Source organism: Anabrus simplex, chromosome 2 (genome assembly GCF_040414725.1).
Source record: "Anabrus simplex isolate iqAnaSimp1 chromosome 2, ASM4041472v1, whole genome shotgun sequence".
Lineage (NCBI taxonomy): Eukaryota > Metazoa > Arthropoda > Insecta > Orthoptera > Tettigoniidae > Anabrus > Anabrus simplex.
In genome coordinates this window covers 184,836,784-184,855,796 of record NC_090266.1, presented here as the reverse complement: position 1 = coordinate 184,855,796, position 19,013 = coordinate 184,836,784, and the positions used below count along the sequence as shown (strand labels likewise).

At 38.8% G+C, this 19,013-nt stretch overlaps 1 protein-coding gene across 10 annotated transcripts in view; it reads left to right on the top strand.

Annotated features, from left to right (window-relative positions):
• LOC136863993 (glutamine amidotransferase-like class 1 domain-containing protein 1) overlaps positions 1 to 19,013 on the top strand; it is a 717,178-nt gene that overhangs the window by 630,652 nt on the left and 67,513 nt on the right. For 9 of the 10 annotated variants that reach the window (XM_067140477.2, XM_067140475.2, XM_067140473.2 and 6 more), the window contains one exon: positions 13,174 to 13,379. The exons of the other annotated variant lie outside the window; for it this stretch is intronic. In XM_067140477.2, the coding sequence (XP_066996578.2) occupies positions 13,174 to 13,379 (206 nt within the window). The remainder of the gene's footprint in view (positions 1 to 13,173; positions 13,380 to 19,013) is intronic. 10 annotated transcript variants of the gene reach the window in all.

The following is a 19,013-nucleotide window of genomic DNA, read 5'->3' as shown; positions in this document are numbered from 1 at the left end:
CTTCATTTTGAGGTAACAGTGATTTATATATTTGTTTCTATAACATTTTGTATATTTGGTTGTTCTAAGATTTAATAACAAGCATATATTATAAGAGTTCTCTTTAAAAACCCTTATCACAAAATTAGATTCAGCCCATACGATAAGGAAGATTTCACAAGAAACATCGATCGGTATGACAGTTTATTTCACGAAATACCTACCGAAATAGCGTTAGTTTTAACACCAAAATCAACAGTTTTATTTGGCCTTATTTGGCCCTTAATAATAAGTGAGTGGATAATTAACTAACTGTTTATTAATAATCAGCAAACTAATAGAATGGGCTGAATAAGTATTCTGTTGCCATGGTATACTTTATTTATGGTAATCACGTCAGGTAACTCTTCTACCATGCTATCATTGAATTTCCTCTGGAAGCTGCTGGGCCGTTTCCGTGGTAAGTACTGTACCAGGAAAAGTTGTTGGGCTCTTGAGCATGGGAAAGGTCTCAAGATAGTGTGCGGTACTTAGGAGCCGGTACAGAGAAGGAATTTCGCAGGGCGAAATAATAGATGTTATTTTTCCTGATGAATTTATACAAAATGTAGGTGGAAAATCACCCTGTTCTTATCTCGCATTAAAAATCTTGAAATTATCTCGAAAATTTATTCTGTCATTGATATGATCAACTCAAAATTCAGAAACTCTCTGATGCAAATAAAGATGAACATAAATTTATCCTTCATAAATTTCGTACGTCAAATGTGTTTTCATGAGTCTATAAAATGTTCAAAATCAACACTTGTTCTCAATAATCACACTTATAAGAAACCTACAGTCCGTCTAGATTGATGCCTAAAGTCTCTTTAAAATATAGATTGAAATTCATATTTTAAATGTGGCTCAAAAATAAACACTTGTTTCATGAATCACTTATAAGAAACCCTACAGTCTCTCTAAATTCATTCATAAATTGAATATGGTTTCAGAGGTTAAAAAATAAACACTGGTTTCATAAATCACTCATATGAAATCCTATAGTCTTTCTAAATTCATCATTAACTGGAAATATGATTTCAGAAAATAAACACTGGTTTCATAAAACCCTAGAGTCTTTATAAATCCATTATTAAATTGAATGTGATTTCATAAACACTTGTTTTCATAAATGGACACCTACAGTCTGTCTAGATTGATTCCTACAGTTCATTTAACTTGATGAATTGAAATCCACACGAAATAAACTTTCCTTAATTGGGCACTTGCAATTAGTAAATGTAGCACTCAAAAAAAAAATTATGATTGAAAAAGTGCCTTTTCAGTGAGTCAATGATTGTCTAGTGCAATAGATTTAAATTATTCACTTGCTTTACCAGAGTAAAAATACTAAGTGCACTCATATCACCTGAGTTCTGCGGACTGGAACTGGTGAATGCGCCGCCTCAGGTCAGCGACAGGAACTCCAATGATGTTATCAGCACGAGGTCGAACCAAGCACCACCAACGTTGCACCACGTTCCATATCCCTCGATGTACCACGGATCACCTCCAACGTCCCAATATGTCCCACGTTGAATTAGATGTTTGAGTTAATATGAGGCTTAACACTTAGTCAAGATTTCTGGTGTCGTATGGTATAGCTGACATACAAGAAAGTTCAGTTGACACTGAAATATGAATGTGAAAACGTAGCACTGTCTGTTAACTGGAGATTTGTAAGTCAGAAATAAATATTATTGCACTTACAATCACATGAGTCTGAAATCACAGTTCATAATTTACACTCTGAAACACAGCCCTTTGTCTCACTTCAACGTAATACTCAAAAATCGTAGTGGCTTTTAGCACAGTCTGCAATGTTAGGAACACATGTCACAGTCTGAAGTATTTACAGTAAAATATTTCCACTTCCTAAATCACAAGTGTTTCTGAAGGCACAGTTCATGTAATGCGAGATATTTACACTGAACACAGTCCATGACGTTTAGAACACGTTGTATTAAGTTTGGAAAGAAATGTCAAGTTCACAGTTCATGGAAATATCGAGTATTAATCCAGTCCATACACGACATGTTTAAAAGTCTCTAGAAACCCCTAACACAAGTCTTAAGCGAGTTTTCAATGTTAATTAGCATTAATAAAGTCTGTACTTTCTATAAATGACATAAAATGTCCTTAAGGTTCACTCAATAGTCTAATAGCACTGTTCAAACACTCGTTAAATCTGTGAAAATGGTCCACATTCGACTCTAATCATTATTGAGTTTCTGACTGTCATAACACTCTAAATTATGCAAAGTCACAGTTCAGTATGAGAACACACATAGGAATGTCATTAAATTTGGAAATGCATTGACAGTGACAAAGTTCAAATGGTCACACGCAGTTTTTATTTCAATGTCCATAATGCTGTATCTGAGAATGACAGTTCAAATTAAATGCACATGAAAAATTCTACAAATCAAAAACATGACTGAAATTTATAAGTCTCGTCTTATATAGAGTTCAGCCTAAATGCACTTTGAAAATTTAAGTCCACAACGCGGTAGGAAATTTATAAGTCTCGCGTTATTGTATGCTGAATTTTTCTAAGTCTTTCCGTATGGCACGACTTTCACTACTCCGGCGGAACTTTTCGCGTAGCTTGACACAATGGTATCACCATCTTACACGGTTGAGTTGTATATTTCAACTGGCTATACTCGGCGAGGCAATGACCTTTTATACCTGCAGCTGGCTGACTTGCTGCTCGAAGCGAAGAAAATATGGTTTGTTTCCACCTCGATATCTCTGAAACTATTGGATGGATTTATTTCAAATTTTGGCTACTTTCCTTATTCAATTTAGGCTTCACGCTTGTGTGCCTCATATTTTTGTAGCTTACGTCATTTAGCAGATATTAAAAAGTTTTCAGATCATTCCAGACGGGTGGGTCTGCAGCACGTGGCGATTACGTCACTCAGCCGGTTCCTTGCCCCGTGAATTCTCGCTGTCTCCCTCAACTCCTAAGGCGAGCAGCTGAGTCGAGAACATTTGTTTGGCATGCTGTTTCCAAATGTTAGAGCTTAGCAATTGTTTAATAAATTATGGAATAAAAATATGATGTGCCAGGCCATAGGCATTCCTGGTACATATTCCTCCCACTCTGGAAAAAGAAAATTCGGAGGATTTTCTTTTACTATGTGTCTTACCCTTCCTGTTGAACATATTTCTACAGATTGGAGGTATTATATGAGTGCCATCCATGCGGGCAATTTGATAATTTAAGTTGCAGTTAGACATCTGAACAAGTTCAAGCTGTGTAATCTTCTGATTATGTCCTTTAACAAAGGAGGACGGTCATATTCAAGAGTAAGGCTATCGTTAAGAGCACAAACATCCAAGCATATTCTTATGCTGCCATTTGGCTTGCATACAGTCGCCAGTGGATTTATATATTGAGTAATGCAGGGTGAAATTATTCCATCTTCCATCATTTTATGGATCAGATTCCTGGCTTCATCTCTGAACATCTCCGGAATCGGATAAGGCTTTTTCTTATAAGAGGAACGATCCATGACATTAAAATGGTATTCATAACCTTTTATTTCTCCCAGTTTGTCATCAAAAACTCAGGGGAAATGTATGAAGGACCTCTTATTTAGCAGCTTCTAATTGTAAACTGATTTCCGGGTCTTCAACTACACTGGCTACGGATAAAAAATATTGAGGATGGAAAAAGCAGCTCTTGTCAGTTATGGACTCTAATCCGTCCCCTTCAGGGTCACCTTCTCTACTTATAGCTGTGGCTGGCGCAATGAGAGAGAGTGTGTAAGCAGATACTGGGTGGCAGAGTCCTGCAGAGAGGCCCACCGCAAAGCACTTCAAATCCATGGGCTCTGGCAGCCCATCCAGTGCAGTGTCGTTCTCTACTGACACGGCTGCTTACTGGCCCACAGCACTGGTCTCATGTAGTAGACTAACCTTGACTACTTACCCGCAATAACGCGTGCACCACGCACAACGAAATATCCACTTCACATTCCTATTCGGATCACTCAATATATGAATTCCTGTATACCAATAACGTATTCCAAAGTAGTCTAATCACATTTTGAAATAAAACGTGTAACATCTGCAAGCTGTTGAAATTATCAAATGAATAAACGGTGACTAAAATAATTATAAATAATAAATTTGGGCGCCACCCGCAAAACAATTGCAGGAATAATTAACTCTGTAGAGCAACTAGCAACTCCCTCTCCCAAGGCGATGGTCATCTGGCTGACGAAGCTCCAGACTTACTTTATAACCTTACCTGTTGCTGTTTAACCCCTGAAATTAAATTTGGGTAGCATGCCAGGTTCATCCATACTCTACTGATAAAAGATTTACTGCAAGTTTCATTCCATGACTTTACTCCCAAAATAATAATCATCACTTGATCAGATCAACTCCTGTTCGCCGTTTACAAAGGCAAATTACAAACAACTACGACCAACAAAATTATTACTCGACGAGACCTAACTCGTGTTTGCCGTTTACAAAGGCAAATTACAAACCACTAAAAACACCAACTTAAAAAACATCACTTAACGAGACCAACTTGTGTTTGCCGCTTACAAAGGCAAATTACAAACATCTACAAACCACCAAAAAATTATTTTCACTATATACATTTAACATACCTCCAGGTAAGAGTCCCACTGCACTCTCTAGTGTTACAGAAGAAAATCCTAATCTGGTAAAGAAAAGTACGACGACTTTCTCTACGTACGGATGCAACCTTCTTTACGAAGAGCATCCCTAACCTTATTTACACACTTCTTCATCGACGTCTTGAATCCTTCCCGATTGCTGCACAGGTTAGTGTGACGCCTCACGTTTCTCCAACTGAAACTGCATGCCCGGCCGACGATGAATTCCTTTCTCAAGAAATGTAGAGCTGTTCAAGCTCTACAAAATTGGTCCGCGAGGTCATACAGTTATAATGTAGATTCCGTATGCACCACCACATCCACATCTTATAGAAGAATTGTAGTATAGGCAACACTTAGTAGCGTCTTGTACAGAATGTCCACCGCAAAGCCGGAAACTCGTTAGCATCTGTGATTATACCATGTTCACTCCGTAAAGGATACTCATGAACAATAGAAGATCGCATGGAAACTGCGCAAAATATGTAGCTCCCGTGCACAGGTCCAAATGAGAAAAACCCAGAATCAGCATCAGAATCAGAATGACTTGCCGCACATGCGTACATGCTTATATAGGCTTGCTACACGTGGTAATAGCGTCCCGAAAAGTGTACAGGTAGCATCGCTCTCACAGGCACTTCTTGACGCGTCGCTCAGTCAACCCAACCTCGCTTAAAACAAAGCCCTCTTATTGGCTATTGAGTGTCTGATGTGACATTGAATGTCCACTCACTTATATCCACATTGATCAACTCCAATTCTTCAGCCTATACTACCTGCCGTACCCCGGGTTTCCAAGCCACTTTGTTGCAACACTTTCAACTGACTTCAAGCGTTTATCCTGATATAGCCACTGTTTTCCATGTTGCACAATTCTTGAGCAACCTACACTGTCGTGCCGTGTGCAGACACTTACACAAATTAAAGTTATGTATATATACAAAATTCCCTACTACAAATTCTTCTTCTAATCTTATGTTTTTACATATAAATAAACAAAATTACATTATTTACATGACTTCAATGTTACGAAAATTTCCTAACCTAAAAATTTTGTGATCGTACATTCGTACGGTTACAATACCTCCCCTTGATTTGTGAAGATTTATATGCAATGCATCTGAGCAAATCACAGTCTTTAAAGTACAGAAGTCTACACTGCCTGTCAAATTCATTCAAGATTTAAAGAAAATTCACATCTTCTTCTTATAATACACAGAACATCTGAACTTAAAATACTTCACCTTACATACCTCTTAAGATTGTGAATATTGTGTGTATCAATCATGTCACCTTCGTTATTCAACAGGTGATAAGCACACTTGCCAACCTTCTTACCTATTGTGTAAGGTCCCTGATACAAATTAAAAGAACTTATGAATTTCCTTATTGTCTGCAGATGAAATGTGTGGGATCTTTAGTAACACCTCCTCCCCTACTTCAAAACTATCTCCGTGATGCCTCCCCTGCTGCCTCATCCTCCTATCAGCTGCCTTCCTTAAATTCTTTCTCACTAAATCAATCACCTTTGAAGATACCACTTCTGCTGAGGATAGATCTACCATGGTTGCCAATCTCACACAAAAACTCTCTTCCCATTCTTTCACACACAACTTACACAGACTTTCATTTGGAACACATATACATTTCACAATCAAAACATCCCTCCTGTTCTGAAAACACACCATAATCGCACATCTTGCATCAATACTCTTCAACACTTCATTGAAATCATTCGTACTCATTTCAGCATCAGATATTCCACTCAACATACGTTTGAATCGACCTCCTGTTCTCTCATACACATTGTCACCCTCACTTTCTTTCAACTTTCTCCAAATACCAAAAAGCTTTCCAACACGATTACTCTTCATAAAATCTTCAAACCCTGAATCCCCATAATATTCACAACCACTCTTATGATTCTCATTATGCACAAAATGTGACCTAACTTCCACTTCACAAATACTTTCACCCACAGCATCGACAGTTTTCATCCACTCATCCTTATCGGACATACCAGCTTCAATCATCTCAATCTCATTCACACAACCCTTCTCACACTTTCCTTCACTCACACTCTCTCTCTTCCTGAAATCACTACAATCACTGACCTCGAGATCCCGACCATTACTACTAAATTCTCCCACAATTCCTACATCTTCCATATCCTTCATCGCTGTTCCCACTCGCACATCATTCATGCCATCAACACTGTTGCTCTTGACCCTCTTAACGGAAGTTTCATTAATCTCAAAATCATCACTACTCTGACACGTTATCGATGTAACATTAATCTCCTCAATTACACCAACCTCTACAACATGATATGTCTTCCTCAAAGACTCCTCCTCCACAAAATATTCTTCATCACCTTTACAACTAACTTCCTTTTCAATTTCTGCAACTTCCCAAAGAGCATCAATTACCACAGTGTTATCACCATCAATTTTAGCACATAGTAGGTCCTCCAACAAATCCTCCTCCTTTTCTTCACACCCCTTGCCCCCAAAAATCTCTCGGATCATCACCTTCCCTCCCTACATTATCAATTGCTTTCTCCACACTACTACCCCAATCATTAGCTGCCGTGCAATGTTTATCAATTAAATTACTTACCTCCTCCCCTACATTACTAATTTTATCACTTAATTCCTTCCCCTGATTACTAACTTGACTACTCAAATTATTCCCTTGATCAATCAATTTGGCCATCTGCTCCAATACTAACTTCATGAACTCAGTATTACCCCCCATGTTACTTTGATTTTGCTCACTACCTTCCCCTTCAACCCCCATTACAATTCCGTACACTTTTTCCATAGACATATTATCACTCTGAAAACTACTTTCATCAAACATTGTGTGCTTGTGTCAAAGCTGCTCTCCTCGTCATTAACTAACATACTTCCTTTATGCACTTTTATCCTTCTCAAATTTATTACACTACTATTACTCTTACTATTATTCATATTCCACTGATAAAACACAGAACTCAAAACATGACACCGATACATAACTCCCAAAACAAGCTCACTAAAACACTGGACCAAATGTGGCTATCGAGGTCATATAGCAAGTCTGGATATCATTCTGCCTCATGTTGGCAGCGCCAATTGTAACATCTGCAAGCTATTGAAATTATCAAATGAATAAACGGTGACTAAAATAATTATAAATAACAAGTTTGGGCGCCACCCACAAAACAATTGCAGGAATAATTAACTCTGTAGAGCAACGAGCAACTCCCTCTCCCAAGGCGACGTTCATCAGGCTGACGAAGCTGCAGACTTACTCTATAACCTTACCTGTTGCTGTTTAACCCCTGAAATTAAATTTGGGTAGCATGCCAGGTTCACCAATACTCTACTGATAAAAGATTTACTGCAAGTTTCATTCCATGACTTTACTCCCAAAATAAATAAATATATATATATATATATATAAAAAATACCCCAATAATCATACTTGATCAGATCAACTCGTGTTTGCCATTTACAAAGGCAAATTACTAACAAATACGACCAACAAAATTATTACTCTACGAGACCTACTCGTGTTTGCTGTTTACAAAGGCAAATTACAAACCACTAAAAACACCAACTAAAAAAACATCACTTAACGAGACCAACTCGTGTTTGCCGCTTACAAAGGCAAATTACAAACATCTATAACCGCCAAAAAATTATTTTCACTATATACATTTAACATACCTCCAGGTAAGGGTCCCACTGCACACTCTAGTGTTACAGAAGAAAATCCTAATCTGGTAAAGAAAAGTACGACGACTTTCTCTACGTACGGATGCAACCTTCTTTACGAAGAGCATCCCTAACCTTATTTACACACTTCTTCATCGACGTCTTGAATCCTTCCCGATTGCTGCACAGGTTAGTGTGACGCCTCACTTTTCTCCAACTGAAACTGCATGCTCGGCCGACGATGAATTTCTTTCTCAAGAAATGTAGAGCTGTTCAAGCTCTACAAAATTGGTCCGCGAGGTCATACAGTTATAATGTAGATTCCGTATGCACCACCACATCCACATCTTATAGAAGAATTGTAGTATAGGCAATACTTAGTAGCGTCTTTTACAGAACGTCCACCGCAAAGCTGGAAACTTGTTAGCATCTGTGATTATACCATGTTCACTCCATAAAGGATACTCATGAACAATAGAAGATCGCATGGAAACTGCGCAAAATATGTAGCTCCTGCGCACCGGTCTGAATGAGAAAAGCACAGAATCAGAATCAGAATGACTTGCCGCACACGCGTACATGCTTATATAGGCTTGCTACACGTGGTAATAGCGTCCCGAAAAGTTTACTGGTAGCAACGCTCTCACAGGCACTTCTTGACACGTCACTCAGTCAACCCAACCTCACTTAGAACAAAGCCCTCTTATTGGCTATTGAGTGTCTGATGTGACATTGAATGTCCACTCACGTATATCCACATTGATCCACTCCAATTCTTCAGCCTATACTATCTGCTGTACCCCGGGATTCCAAGCCACTTTGTTGTAACACTTTCAACTGACTTCAAGCATCTATCCTGATAGAGCCACTGTTTTCCGTGTTGCACAATTCTTGAGCAACCTACACTGCCATGCCATGTGCAGACACTTACACAAATTAAAGTTACATATATATACAAAATTCCCTACTACAAATTCTTCTTCTAATCTTATGTTTTTACATATAAATAAACAGAATTACATTATTTACATGACTTCAATATTACGAAAATTTCCTAACCTAAAAGTTTGGGGATCGTACATTCGTACGGTTACAAACGATAGAGATATCTCCTGCACTATAATAGTAATAATAATAATAATAATAATAATAATAATAATAATAAAAACACAAACAAAAACTTTATTATAAACTAATATTCATCTGCTATTGACATCAAGTTAAGTGAAAATGAATCGAAATAACACGAAGCATATTCGTGGGATTTCATTTGCGTTTAACTCAAAGTAAAATACAGTACAAACTGAAATGACGTGCAATATGCCAACAACAAAAACAAACCTGAACATAGATTTTACTTAGTGTACATAGTTTATTGGTCATTGATTCATGGTGGTGGAATTACTGTGAATGAAAACAAGAGCATCAACATTGTCAGCGTAGAAGAGACCATCGTGCATTGAGAATGAAGCCTGCTGAACTGAAATTTATCTCTGAAGCTGAACTTGATGCTTGCATACATAATACATTTTTAGCGATCTGGTGAAATTTTGGATAGTTTTGTCCATTTGTTCTCCAATGGGACACTGAATCTTTTTCCATTCCACAAGTTAGCTTTAAATATCTTTACAGCTCATCTGTTGGAGTAGGACCATCATCAACGTCAGCCCTCGAAGCAAATTTCATTATTTTGGCAGTTTGTGGCATAGTCATGGAGTCTGATGACTCAGGAACTTAAGAATGCTTGTTTTTCATGCATGCCTCGTTCATCATAAGGTATTTTTACCTAATTTAATTAGAAAATGAAAAATCAAACACGTCGCTATGCATGTCAATATAAAATTGCGTCACATAAGGTAAATGTATTACGCAAACGGTGCCTGCTAATAGGGGATAGAGGTGTAGGAACTGTTAATATTGTATCAACTCTTACGCTAGTTTCACACAACAAATTTGGAATGAGTTAGAAACAAAGAAAGTACTTGCACATCTGATTCCTGAAGAGCACGTAGGTTAATATTCAAATTAGTGCATTCCGTGCCTTACCTCTGCTGTTACATCACGTCTGTCATTGTCAGATATCATTTTCAGATGGCAAAATGGTGCCCACAGGAATGTCGCCACCTTATTGTTCTAATGAATGGTGAACTTTTCTTCCATATACGATTTGATGTGACTCCGCAAAAGTTCTATTTCAGAGGTCTCCCCGATATGACGCTCCTGAGTTAGATGCTGTTGGAGCGTCTTTTCCACGGTAAGCTGAGGTGAAGTGTGGGTGGCTTATCTCATTTTAATTATTTTGATGCTTCCTTGGAGGGCTGTACTAAGATCACCACATGGAACAAATTTAAATTAACCGGTATTTCAAATGGCAAAGCAAAATAATGCAGTAGGCTACATAACACAACAAAATACATATTTTAAGGAGGGCAATCAGTTTTTTTTTAAAATTATTATTCTTGGCTTTCAATCTTGCGACCATGCAGCCACCACACACATATACATGAATAAGACAATGAATGGGATACATAAGAGAAGCATATGATAAACAAATAAAACAGTCACGACTGAAAGAGAAAACACGTAGAAACATATTAATGAAACATTCAACACTTTCTGATGGTCCAAGAAACGTTCATATCGTCAGGTTTGTTTCACAAAGATACTGAACTAGAACTAAATGCACTTCACGCTTAAAAGGGGATAATAGCACAGTAACACTGGTAGGGAGGGTGACTCGAAGATCAGTTCGTCCATCAGCCTGATATCTATTCCATCCATATCACTTGCCTGTCCTTTTTCAGTTAGTTTTCCCACAACGCTGAACACTGACATTGTACAGATTCTAGCATCGTTAAACGAGTGTTCCAGCAAGTGTCGTTGGATTGTTGCAATGCTTTTTCAAGAGTGTTTATTAGGCCACTTTGTTTTTCTTACGTAACAAGTCCTTTCCTGTCAATGTGAGGGCAACAAACTGACATAAACTGAGTATTGAACGCATTTCTTAGCACCATGTTGAGCATATGGCAGGCGCAATTCAGTCTCGTACAATCACGCAGTGCGACAATTGTGTTGGCACCTTGTTCAGATGTAAAAGGCACGTCTTTTAGTACGGTCTCGGTGACAAGAACCATAAATCATCTCAGCAATTTTCTTTTAATAGTATCACTTGTTTTAGGCTCGTCCGCAAACCTGGTCATGAACAAGGCACGAGACTTGAGTTCCCATTCAACAAAATAAGAAATTGTGCACATTACGTAATGGTTGCTTTTTGCGCTACATGTCCACATATCCGTGGTGTTTGCCGATTCCCTTCTACTCATAAGGTCGAGTACCTCTGGCATAATTGAATCTCGTAGACGTGTAGCACTTTCTGCTATGTTTCGGGACCCCCTGTGGGTGGGGCGGTAGAATAACGCCCTCGGTATCCCCTGCCTGTCGTAAGAGGCGACTAAAATGGCCCCATGGGCTCTTGACTTAGGAGCGTGGGTTGACGACCACGATACTCTTAGCTGAGTCTTGGATTACTTCCATCGACTGGTGACAGGTTTCTCGCTTTCATCTATGCTATCCGACCCTGGCGGTATTACGTATGGAGGCCTAGGTGATCTTACATTGTCACGCCCTTTGTGGATCTTGCCTTTTTTGGCCGATACCTTCATTTTCCAAGTGTCAGATCCCTTCCATTGTTTCTCTCTAATCAGTGTTTTATATAGAGGATGGTTGCCTAATTGTACTTTCTCTTAAAACAATAATCACCACCATGACCTATGTCTCGGGATGCAGTTGTTTGAGGAGGTATGATATCTGTTGTATATACCTTTCCATACATCGATCCAGTGTCAACCAATGTCTGAGCGAGGTCCAGAAAAGCATCACCTCCAACTGTCTTATATGGCCTTAAAAGTCTCGAGCACACAAACCAACACATTTAGCAACAATCAAGGCCTGAGCAGATTTAGGAAGACGATTTTCTTTTACGGGAAATGTTTTGTTGTTAGATATGCACGGATGATGGGAAATGTGCGTTGTGCTAGTGCGACGTGTGTGTAGATAAGGTTTAGTGTGTGCATAATGTTCTCTGCAGATTGAACAGCACACAAAATTAATTTCTTTCCCATCACTGTCAACTACTGCACAGACTTGAATACCGACCAAATAAAACTTTTGAGGTTAGGATCCGGTTCAGAAGTCTTCCATTGTGCAGTTTCTAGTTTTTTTTACTTCATGTTTTCTTGCCACGGTTTCTTTTCTTTTGCAACCACAGTCCACATTCATTTCTGATAACAGGATAAACGGGGGAAGTCAAGTAGAAAACGACAGCAGACATGATCATCCCCACTCGACTGTAATGCAGTGCACTCCGCTGACACGCAGTACACTGTACAAATTGAAGCCGTCAGCCCATAGAACTACCACAGCGCTGTCCTTGGCTCACCGTGTATGAACGACATAATGCTGCCCAGCCCGGCCCATGCGATGACTTCACGGGCTTCGTAAATTCGAGCCTTCTAAAGCCCATTGCTGTCTCTTGCTGAAGCAGCTCATGGGCTGGGCCGTTGTGCAGGACTCTGTTGGGTGGTTCTGAGGGCTGTACTGATTTCTTGCCCGAAATTAATATTTTTGGACACGAGATACTAAAGATTTTGAGTGTACCAGCCAAAAGTGAAAAATCTCACATTTCTTTTTAATAGAATGTTATTTGCATCAATAATTTTTCAAACTATAGGTTCATAGGTTTCAAAACTATAAATAATTTTTCATTTAGTTATCCACCCTAGAGTGATCGGTATTTTATATTGCTTCTGTTTCAGTCATCTGTGTTTGAATTGGCCCAGAAACCAAACTTTTCAGATCTTGCAGTTATACCTGAGGATGCAGTTAGAGATGGTGGAGGCTGTTTCTCAAACAGTGGACCTGAATGTGTTCATGTGGTGGTGGATAGACACTTAGTCACTGGGCAGAACGAGCAGTCAACACTCACTGCTGTACAGAATCTTGTCCTTCTGTGCAACCAGAGGTAATAAAAGTTTTGAAATGCAAGCATGGTATCTGTAATTTTGTGAACAGAAAGTTCTATGGAAGATCATAATTCTTTTTTGGTGTTATTTCTGTTGTTTGCCTCCACTTTTCTGATGTTTTTATTTAATGTCATTATTTGGCTGGGTAGCATTAAGTTTGATGGAAATCTTGTGAGCATTTTCTCTCTTGCAAATAAAATGTAATCAGTGGAGATGGGGGTAAATGTTCTTTTCACTGGGCAAAGAAATGGGATTGTCAGCCTCTCCTCCCCCAAAAACGAAAAATTGAAGAAGTAAGCAATTAAAAGAAAATGATGTCTATAGCAGTAGGACTTACAAAGATGAGAGTCACCAGACTATAGGGATAGAAGATTTGGAATATTGGCATATAATGGGAATAGAGTGAGGAGATACACTGAAGTTGGTAGCATAGCTGTTTCAGTGCATTCTAAGTATGATTTTCTGTATGGATTCCAATATCTTATTAAGAAACTGATATTGCTAAGGATGAACGTAGCAAGATGATGGCTACTGAAGACAAGTAGGAGCAAAGGCAGGGGATTATTCATGGTGTGGGTTACTGTAGCCACGTCCTAGTTCGTGAACCATGGGCAACGGCTAAGTGGCCTAGTAAGAGGTCCTCAGAGTTGGGATACAAGTTGCTACGGAATGGTAGTGGGCATCTCGGACATATTCTGAGTCATGACCCTCCTTGTGCTCGGGCGGCTAGGACTACACAACCCACCGGTGGTCCCTAACCAGTTAGAGGAGAGATCCTCACTTGGACTATGTTTAAGTAGGGTAGCATCCTGCTTCATGAATTTACTGAGCTCAGAACATTTTAAGCAAGCCTCGGACCTATGGGAGTAACAGAGTCCCACTCCCATTTGACAGGCGAGGGACCCCTTGGAAACAACTTAGCAAATGAAATGGAATTCAGTGGGGAGCTATCAATATTAATGGGGCTTACGGAAGAAAGAAAGTAAAAGTGGCTGAGTCAGCAAAGAGGATGCATCTGGATGTGCTAGGAGTAAATGATATTCAGGTAAGGGGAGATAACAAGGAAGGGATAGGAGAATATAAAGTGTACTTGACAGGTATTAAAAATGGAATGGCAGATGTGGGATAGGGCTGTTCATCGGGAATACTATTGCACGCAACATAGTTTCTGTTAGGCACATAAATGAGCAAGTGATGTGGGTTGACTTGACAGTTGCAGAAATTAGGATGAGAATTGTCTCATTGTATTCACCATGTGAGGGTGTAGATGAGGATGAAGTTGCAAATTTTATGAAGCATTGCATGGCATTGTAGTCAGGGTCAACAGCAAGGATAGGATAGTGCTAATGGGCGATTTCAATGCGAGAGGTGGAAGTAGATCTGAAGAATACGAAGGGGTGACTGGTAAATGTGGGGAAGATATTTAAGCTAATAGGAATGGGAAGTGTTTGCTGGACTTCTGTGCTAATATGGGTTTAGTGGTTACGAATACATTCTTCAAGCATAAGGCTATTCACCGCTACACATGGGAGGGTAGGGGTACCAGATCCATAATAGACTATATCTTAACCGACTTCAAATTCAGGAAATCTGTTAGGAATGTACGAGTTTTCTGGGGATTTTTTGATGATACAGACCACTATCTGATCTGTAGTGAACTAAGCATCTGTAGGCCTAGGAAAGAGAAAGTGAAATCTGTCTGCAAACGAATAAGGGTAGAAAATTTCCAGGACAAGGAAATTAGAAGTACATGGATATCATTACTGAGAAGTTGCAAACAGTGGACTGTAAGCAGGTTCAGGATTTAGAAAGAGAATGGGTGGCATACGGGGATGCTGTAGTAGAAACAGCAAGGGAATGGCCAAGAACAGCTGTGTGTAAAGATGGGAAAAGGCGAACATCTTGGTGGAATGATGAAGTGAGAGCGGCTTGTAAACGTAAAAAGAAGTTTTATCCGAAATGGCTCCAAACAAGGGCTAATATAGACAGGGAATTGTACGTAGATGAAAGAAACAGAGCGAAACAAATAGTTGTTGAATCCTAAAAGAAGTCTTGGAAAGATTTTGGTAATAACCTGGAAAGTCTAGGTCAAGCAGCAGGTAAACCTTTCTGGACAGTAATAAAGAATCTTAGGAAGGGAGGGAAAAAGGAAATGAACAGTGTTTTGGGTAATTCAGGTGAACTCATAATAGATCCCAGGGAATCTCTGGACAGGTGGAGAGAATATTTTGAAAATCTTCTCAATGTAAAAGGAAATCTTCCTGGTGGTGTTACGAACAACCAAGCTTATCGGGAGGAGGAAAGTGATACAGGTGAAATTATGCTTGAGGAAGTGGAAAGGATGGTAAATAAACTCCATTGTAAGGAATAGATTAAGTTATACTTGAAATGATGAGGTATAGTGGGAAGGCAGGGATGAAATAGCCTCATAGAGTAATAAGATCAGCATGGAGTGTTGGTAAGGTACCTTCACATCGGCCAACAGCAATAATTGCACCTATCTATAAGCAAGGGAACAGGAAGGATTGCAACAACTATCAAGTTATCTCATTGATTAGTATACAATGCAAAGTATTCACTGGCATCTTGGAAGGGAGGGTGCGATCACTGGTTGAGATGAAGTTGGATGAAAACCAGTGTGGTTTTAGACCACACAGAGGCTGTCCGGATCAGATTTTCACTATGCAGCAGGTAATTGAAAATGCTACTAGAGGAATAGACAGTTATGTTTTGTGGATTTAGAGAAAGCGTATGACAGGGTACCAAGGGTAAAAATGTTTGCCATACTGGGGGACTATGAGATTAAGGGTTGATTATTAAAATTAATCAAAGGCATTTATGTTGACAATTGGGCTGCAGTGAGAATTAAAGGTAGAATGAGTTCCTGGTTCAGGGTACTTACAGGGGTTAGACAAGGCTGTAATCTCTCAACTTTGTTGCTCGTAGTTTACATGGATCATCTGCTGATAGGTATAAAGTGGCAGGGAGGGATTCAGTTAGGTGGAAATGTAGTAAGCAGTCTGGCCTATGCTGACAATTTGGTCTTAATGGTGGATTGAAAGCCTGGAGTCTAATACATTGGAACTTGAAAATAGGTGCAATGAATATGGTATGAAAATTAGTTTTTCGAAGACTAAATTGATGTCAGTAGGTAAGAAATCCAAGAGAACTGAATGTCAGATTGGTGATATGAAGCTGGAACAGGTACGTAATTTCAAGTTCCCAGAATGGTAATAAATGAAGTAAGATTGAATCAAATTGCAGTAAAGCTAATGCAGTGAGGTCGCTGTTGCAATCAGCAGTATTCTCTCAGAAGAAAGTCAGCTCCCAGACGAAACTATCTTTTTATCAGTCAGTTTTCAGGGTAATGGAAGTAGAGGGAGAAAATGACAATGATTTTATTATTTTTATTATTATACATACATACATACATACATTATCATTAAAGACTATTATCCCTTTCAGCATTCAGTCTTCAAGCCTCTGTGAATTTACTACGCATTGCCACAATCCTCTATTTGCAACTAGTGCTGTGGCCTCATTTAGTTCTATACCTCTTATCTTTAAATCGTTAGAAACTTAGTCTAACTATCGTCGTTTTAGTCTCCCCGTACTTCTCGTAACCTCCATAACAGAGTCCATTATTCTCCTAGGCAACCTATCCTCCTTCATTTGCCTCACATGACCACACCACCAAAGCCGGTTTATGCATACAGCGTCATCCATTGAGTTCATTCTTAAATTAGCCTTTATCTCCTCATTCTGAATACCCTTCTGCCATTGTTCCCACCTGTTTTGTACCAGCAGTCATTCTCGCTACTTTCATATCTGTTACTTCTAACTTATGAATAAGATATCCTGAGTCCACCCAGCTTTCGCTCCCGTAAAGCAAAGTTGGTCTGAAAACAGACCGATGTAAAGATAGTTTCGTCTGGGAGCTGACTTCCTTCTTACAGAATACTGTTGATCGCAACTGCAAGCTCCCTGCATTAGCTTTACTACACCTTGATTCAATCTCACTTACTATATTACCATCCTGGGAGAACACACAACCTAAATATACTTGAAATTGTTGACCTGTTCTAGCTTTGTATCACCAATTTGACATTCAATTCTGTTGAATTTCTTATCTACTGAGATCAATTTAGTCTTCAAAAGAATATTTTCATACCATACTCATTGCACCTATTTTTAAGTTCAAAGATAGATAGACTGCGGACCTTTGGCACAATCTGCCATAGAGACCCACTCGTCAGCATAGGCCAGACTGCTTACTAGATTTCCACCTAACTGAATCCCTCCCTGCCATTTTATACCTTTCAGCAGATGATCCATGTAAACTACGAACAGCAAAGGTGAAAGATTACAGCCTTATCTAACCCCTGAAAGTACCCTGAACAAAGAACTCATTCTACCATCAATTCTCACTGAAGCCCAATTCTCAACATAAATGCCTTTGATTGATTTTAACCCATTCCAGTCTGGGCCTTAATATCCCTAACAAACATTCTGGACTGGACATTTTTAAGGATCTTTCGAACATTATATCTCTGTACCTGTAGTAGATATTGGCATGATTCTTTTTTCTTTGTGCTTGTTTGAGAATCTAATTTTCAAAAGCGCTCTTTGTATCATGTCAACTATCACTTGAGATTTTAAAATTGTTTATATATTATACCATGTTTTGCGAATGGAAGAAAAGTCTGACGGATAACTAAGCAAGAACAGTTTTCTGAAATACAGTTACATTTACCCTATTTCGCTAATATAAAATGTGCATTGCAATTACAAAACAACAACAATAATGAGTACGATATAAAAACAATAATTTTTCAATAATAATAATAATAATAATAATAATAATAATAATAATTACAATAACGAAAATGGGAGCTCTTACGAAATTTTATTTTAATTGATAAATTTTGTTAAAACTTACTCAAATGTAAAATTATTGTTCCATTTAGCACAAAATACTTCTGAGAAGGAGAAAATAAGTCTTCTAAACAGACAACCTTATGAATATGTAGACAATCTTACGTATTCACGCAAATATGAAATACGCGGGAACATGCGCTAGGCCGTAAAACGATCACCAATCATAATGAAATGTAAGAAGTTGTTTCGAATTCATGTGTCAATAATATGTTCATTTGTGCATAAACTTATAATATATCATAAAATATCGAAAATATCACTTTCGTCAAGCACATGTTCGCCGCGAGAAACCATGTCTTAGAGCTCACCGAGTGACAACATCTACTGATGCATGCAGTTCAAAAATATCGTAAATTCTCTGACTTTGACATATAATACTGCCATCTGCTTAAATACTCTCGTAACGAATACATGAAGAAACACGATGTAACCACCAGAATGCGTGCATAGCTCGTTCTCGATTTTTAGCGAATTGTCATACCTTACAACGGGCTATGCCCGCAGCGCGTCGTGAACGTAATTTCGGCCGCTGCGAGCTACGCTCGCAGTTAGACCGGAAAGAGTTCATAATCTACCTTTAATTCCGTAGTCCCTCAGTATGGCGAACATCTTTTCCCTCGGTACCCTGTCATGTGCTTTCTCTAGATCTACGAAACATAAACACAACTGCCTATTCCTCTCATAGCATTTTTCAG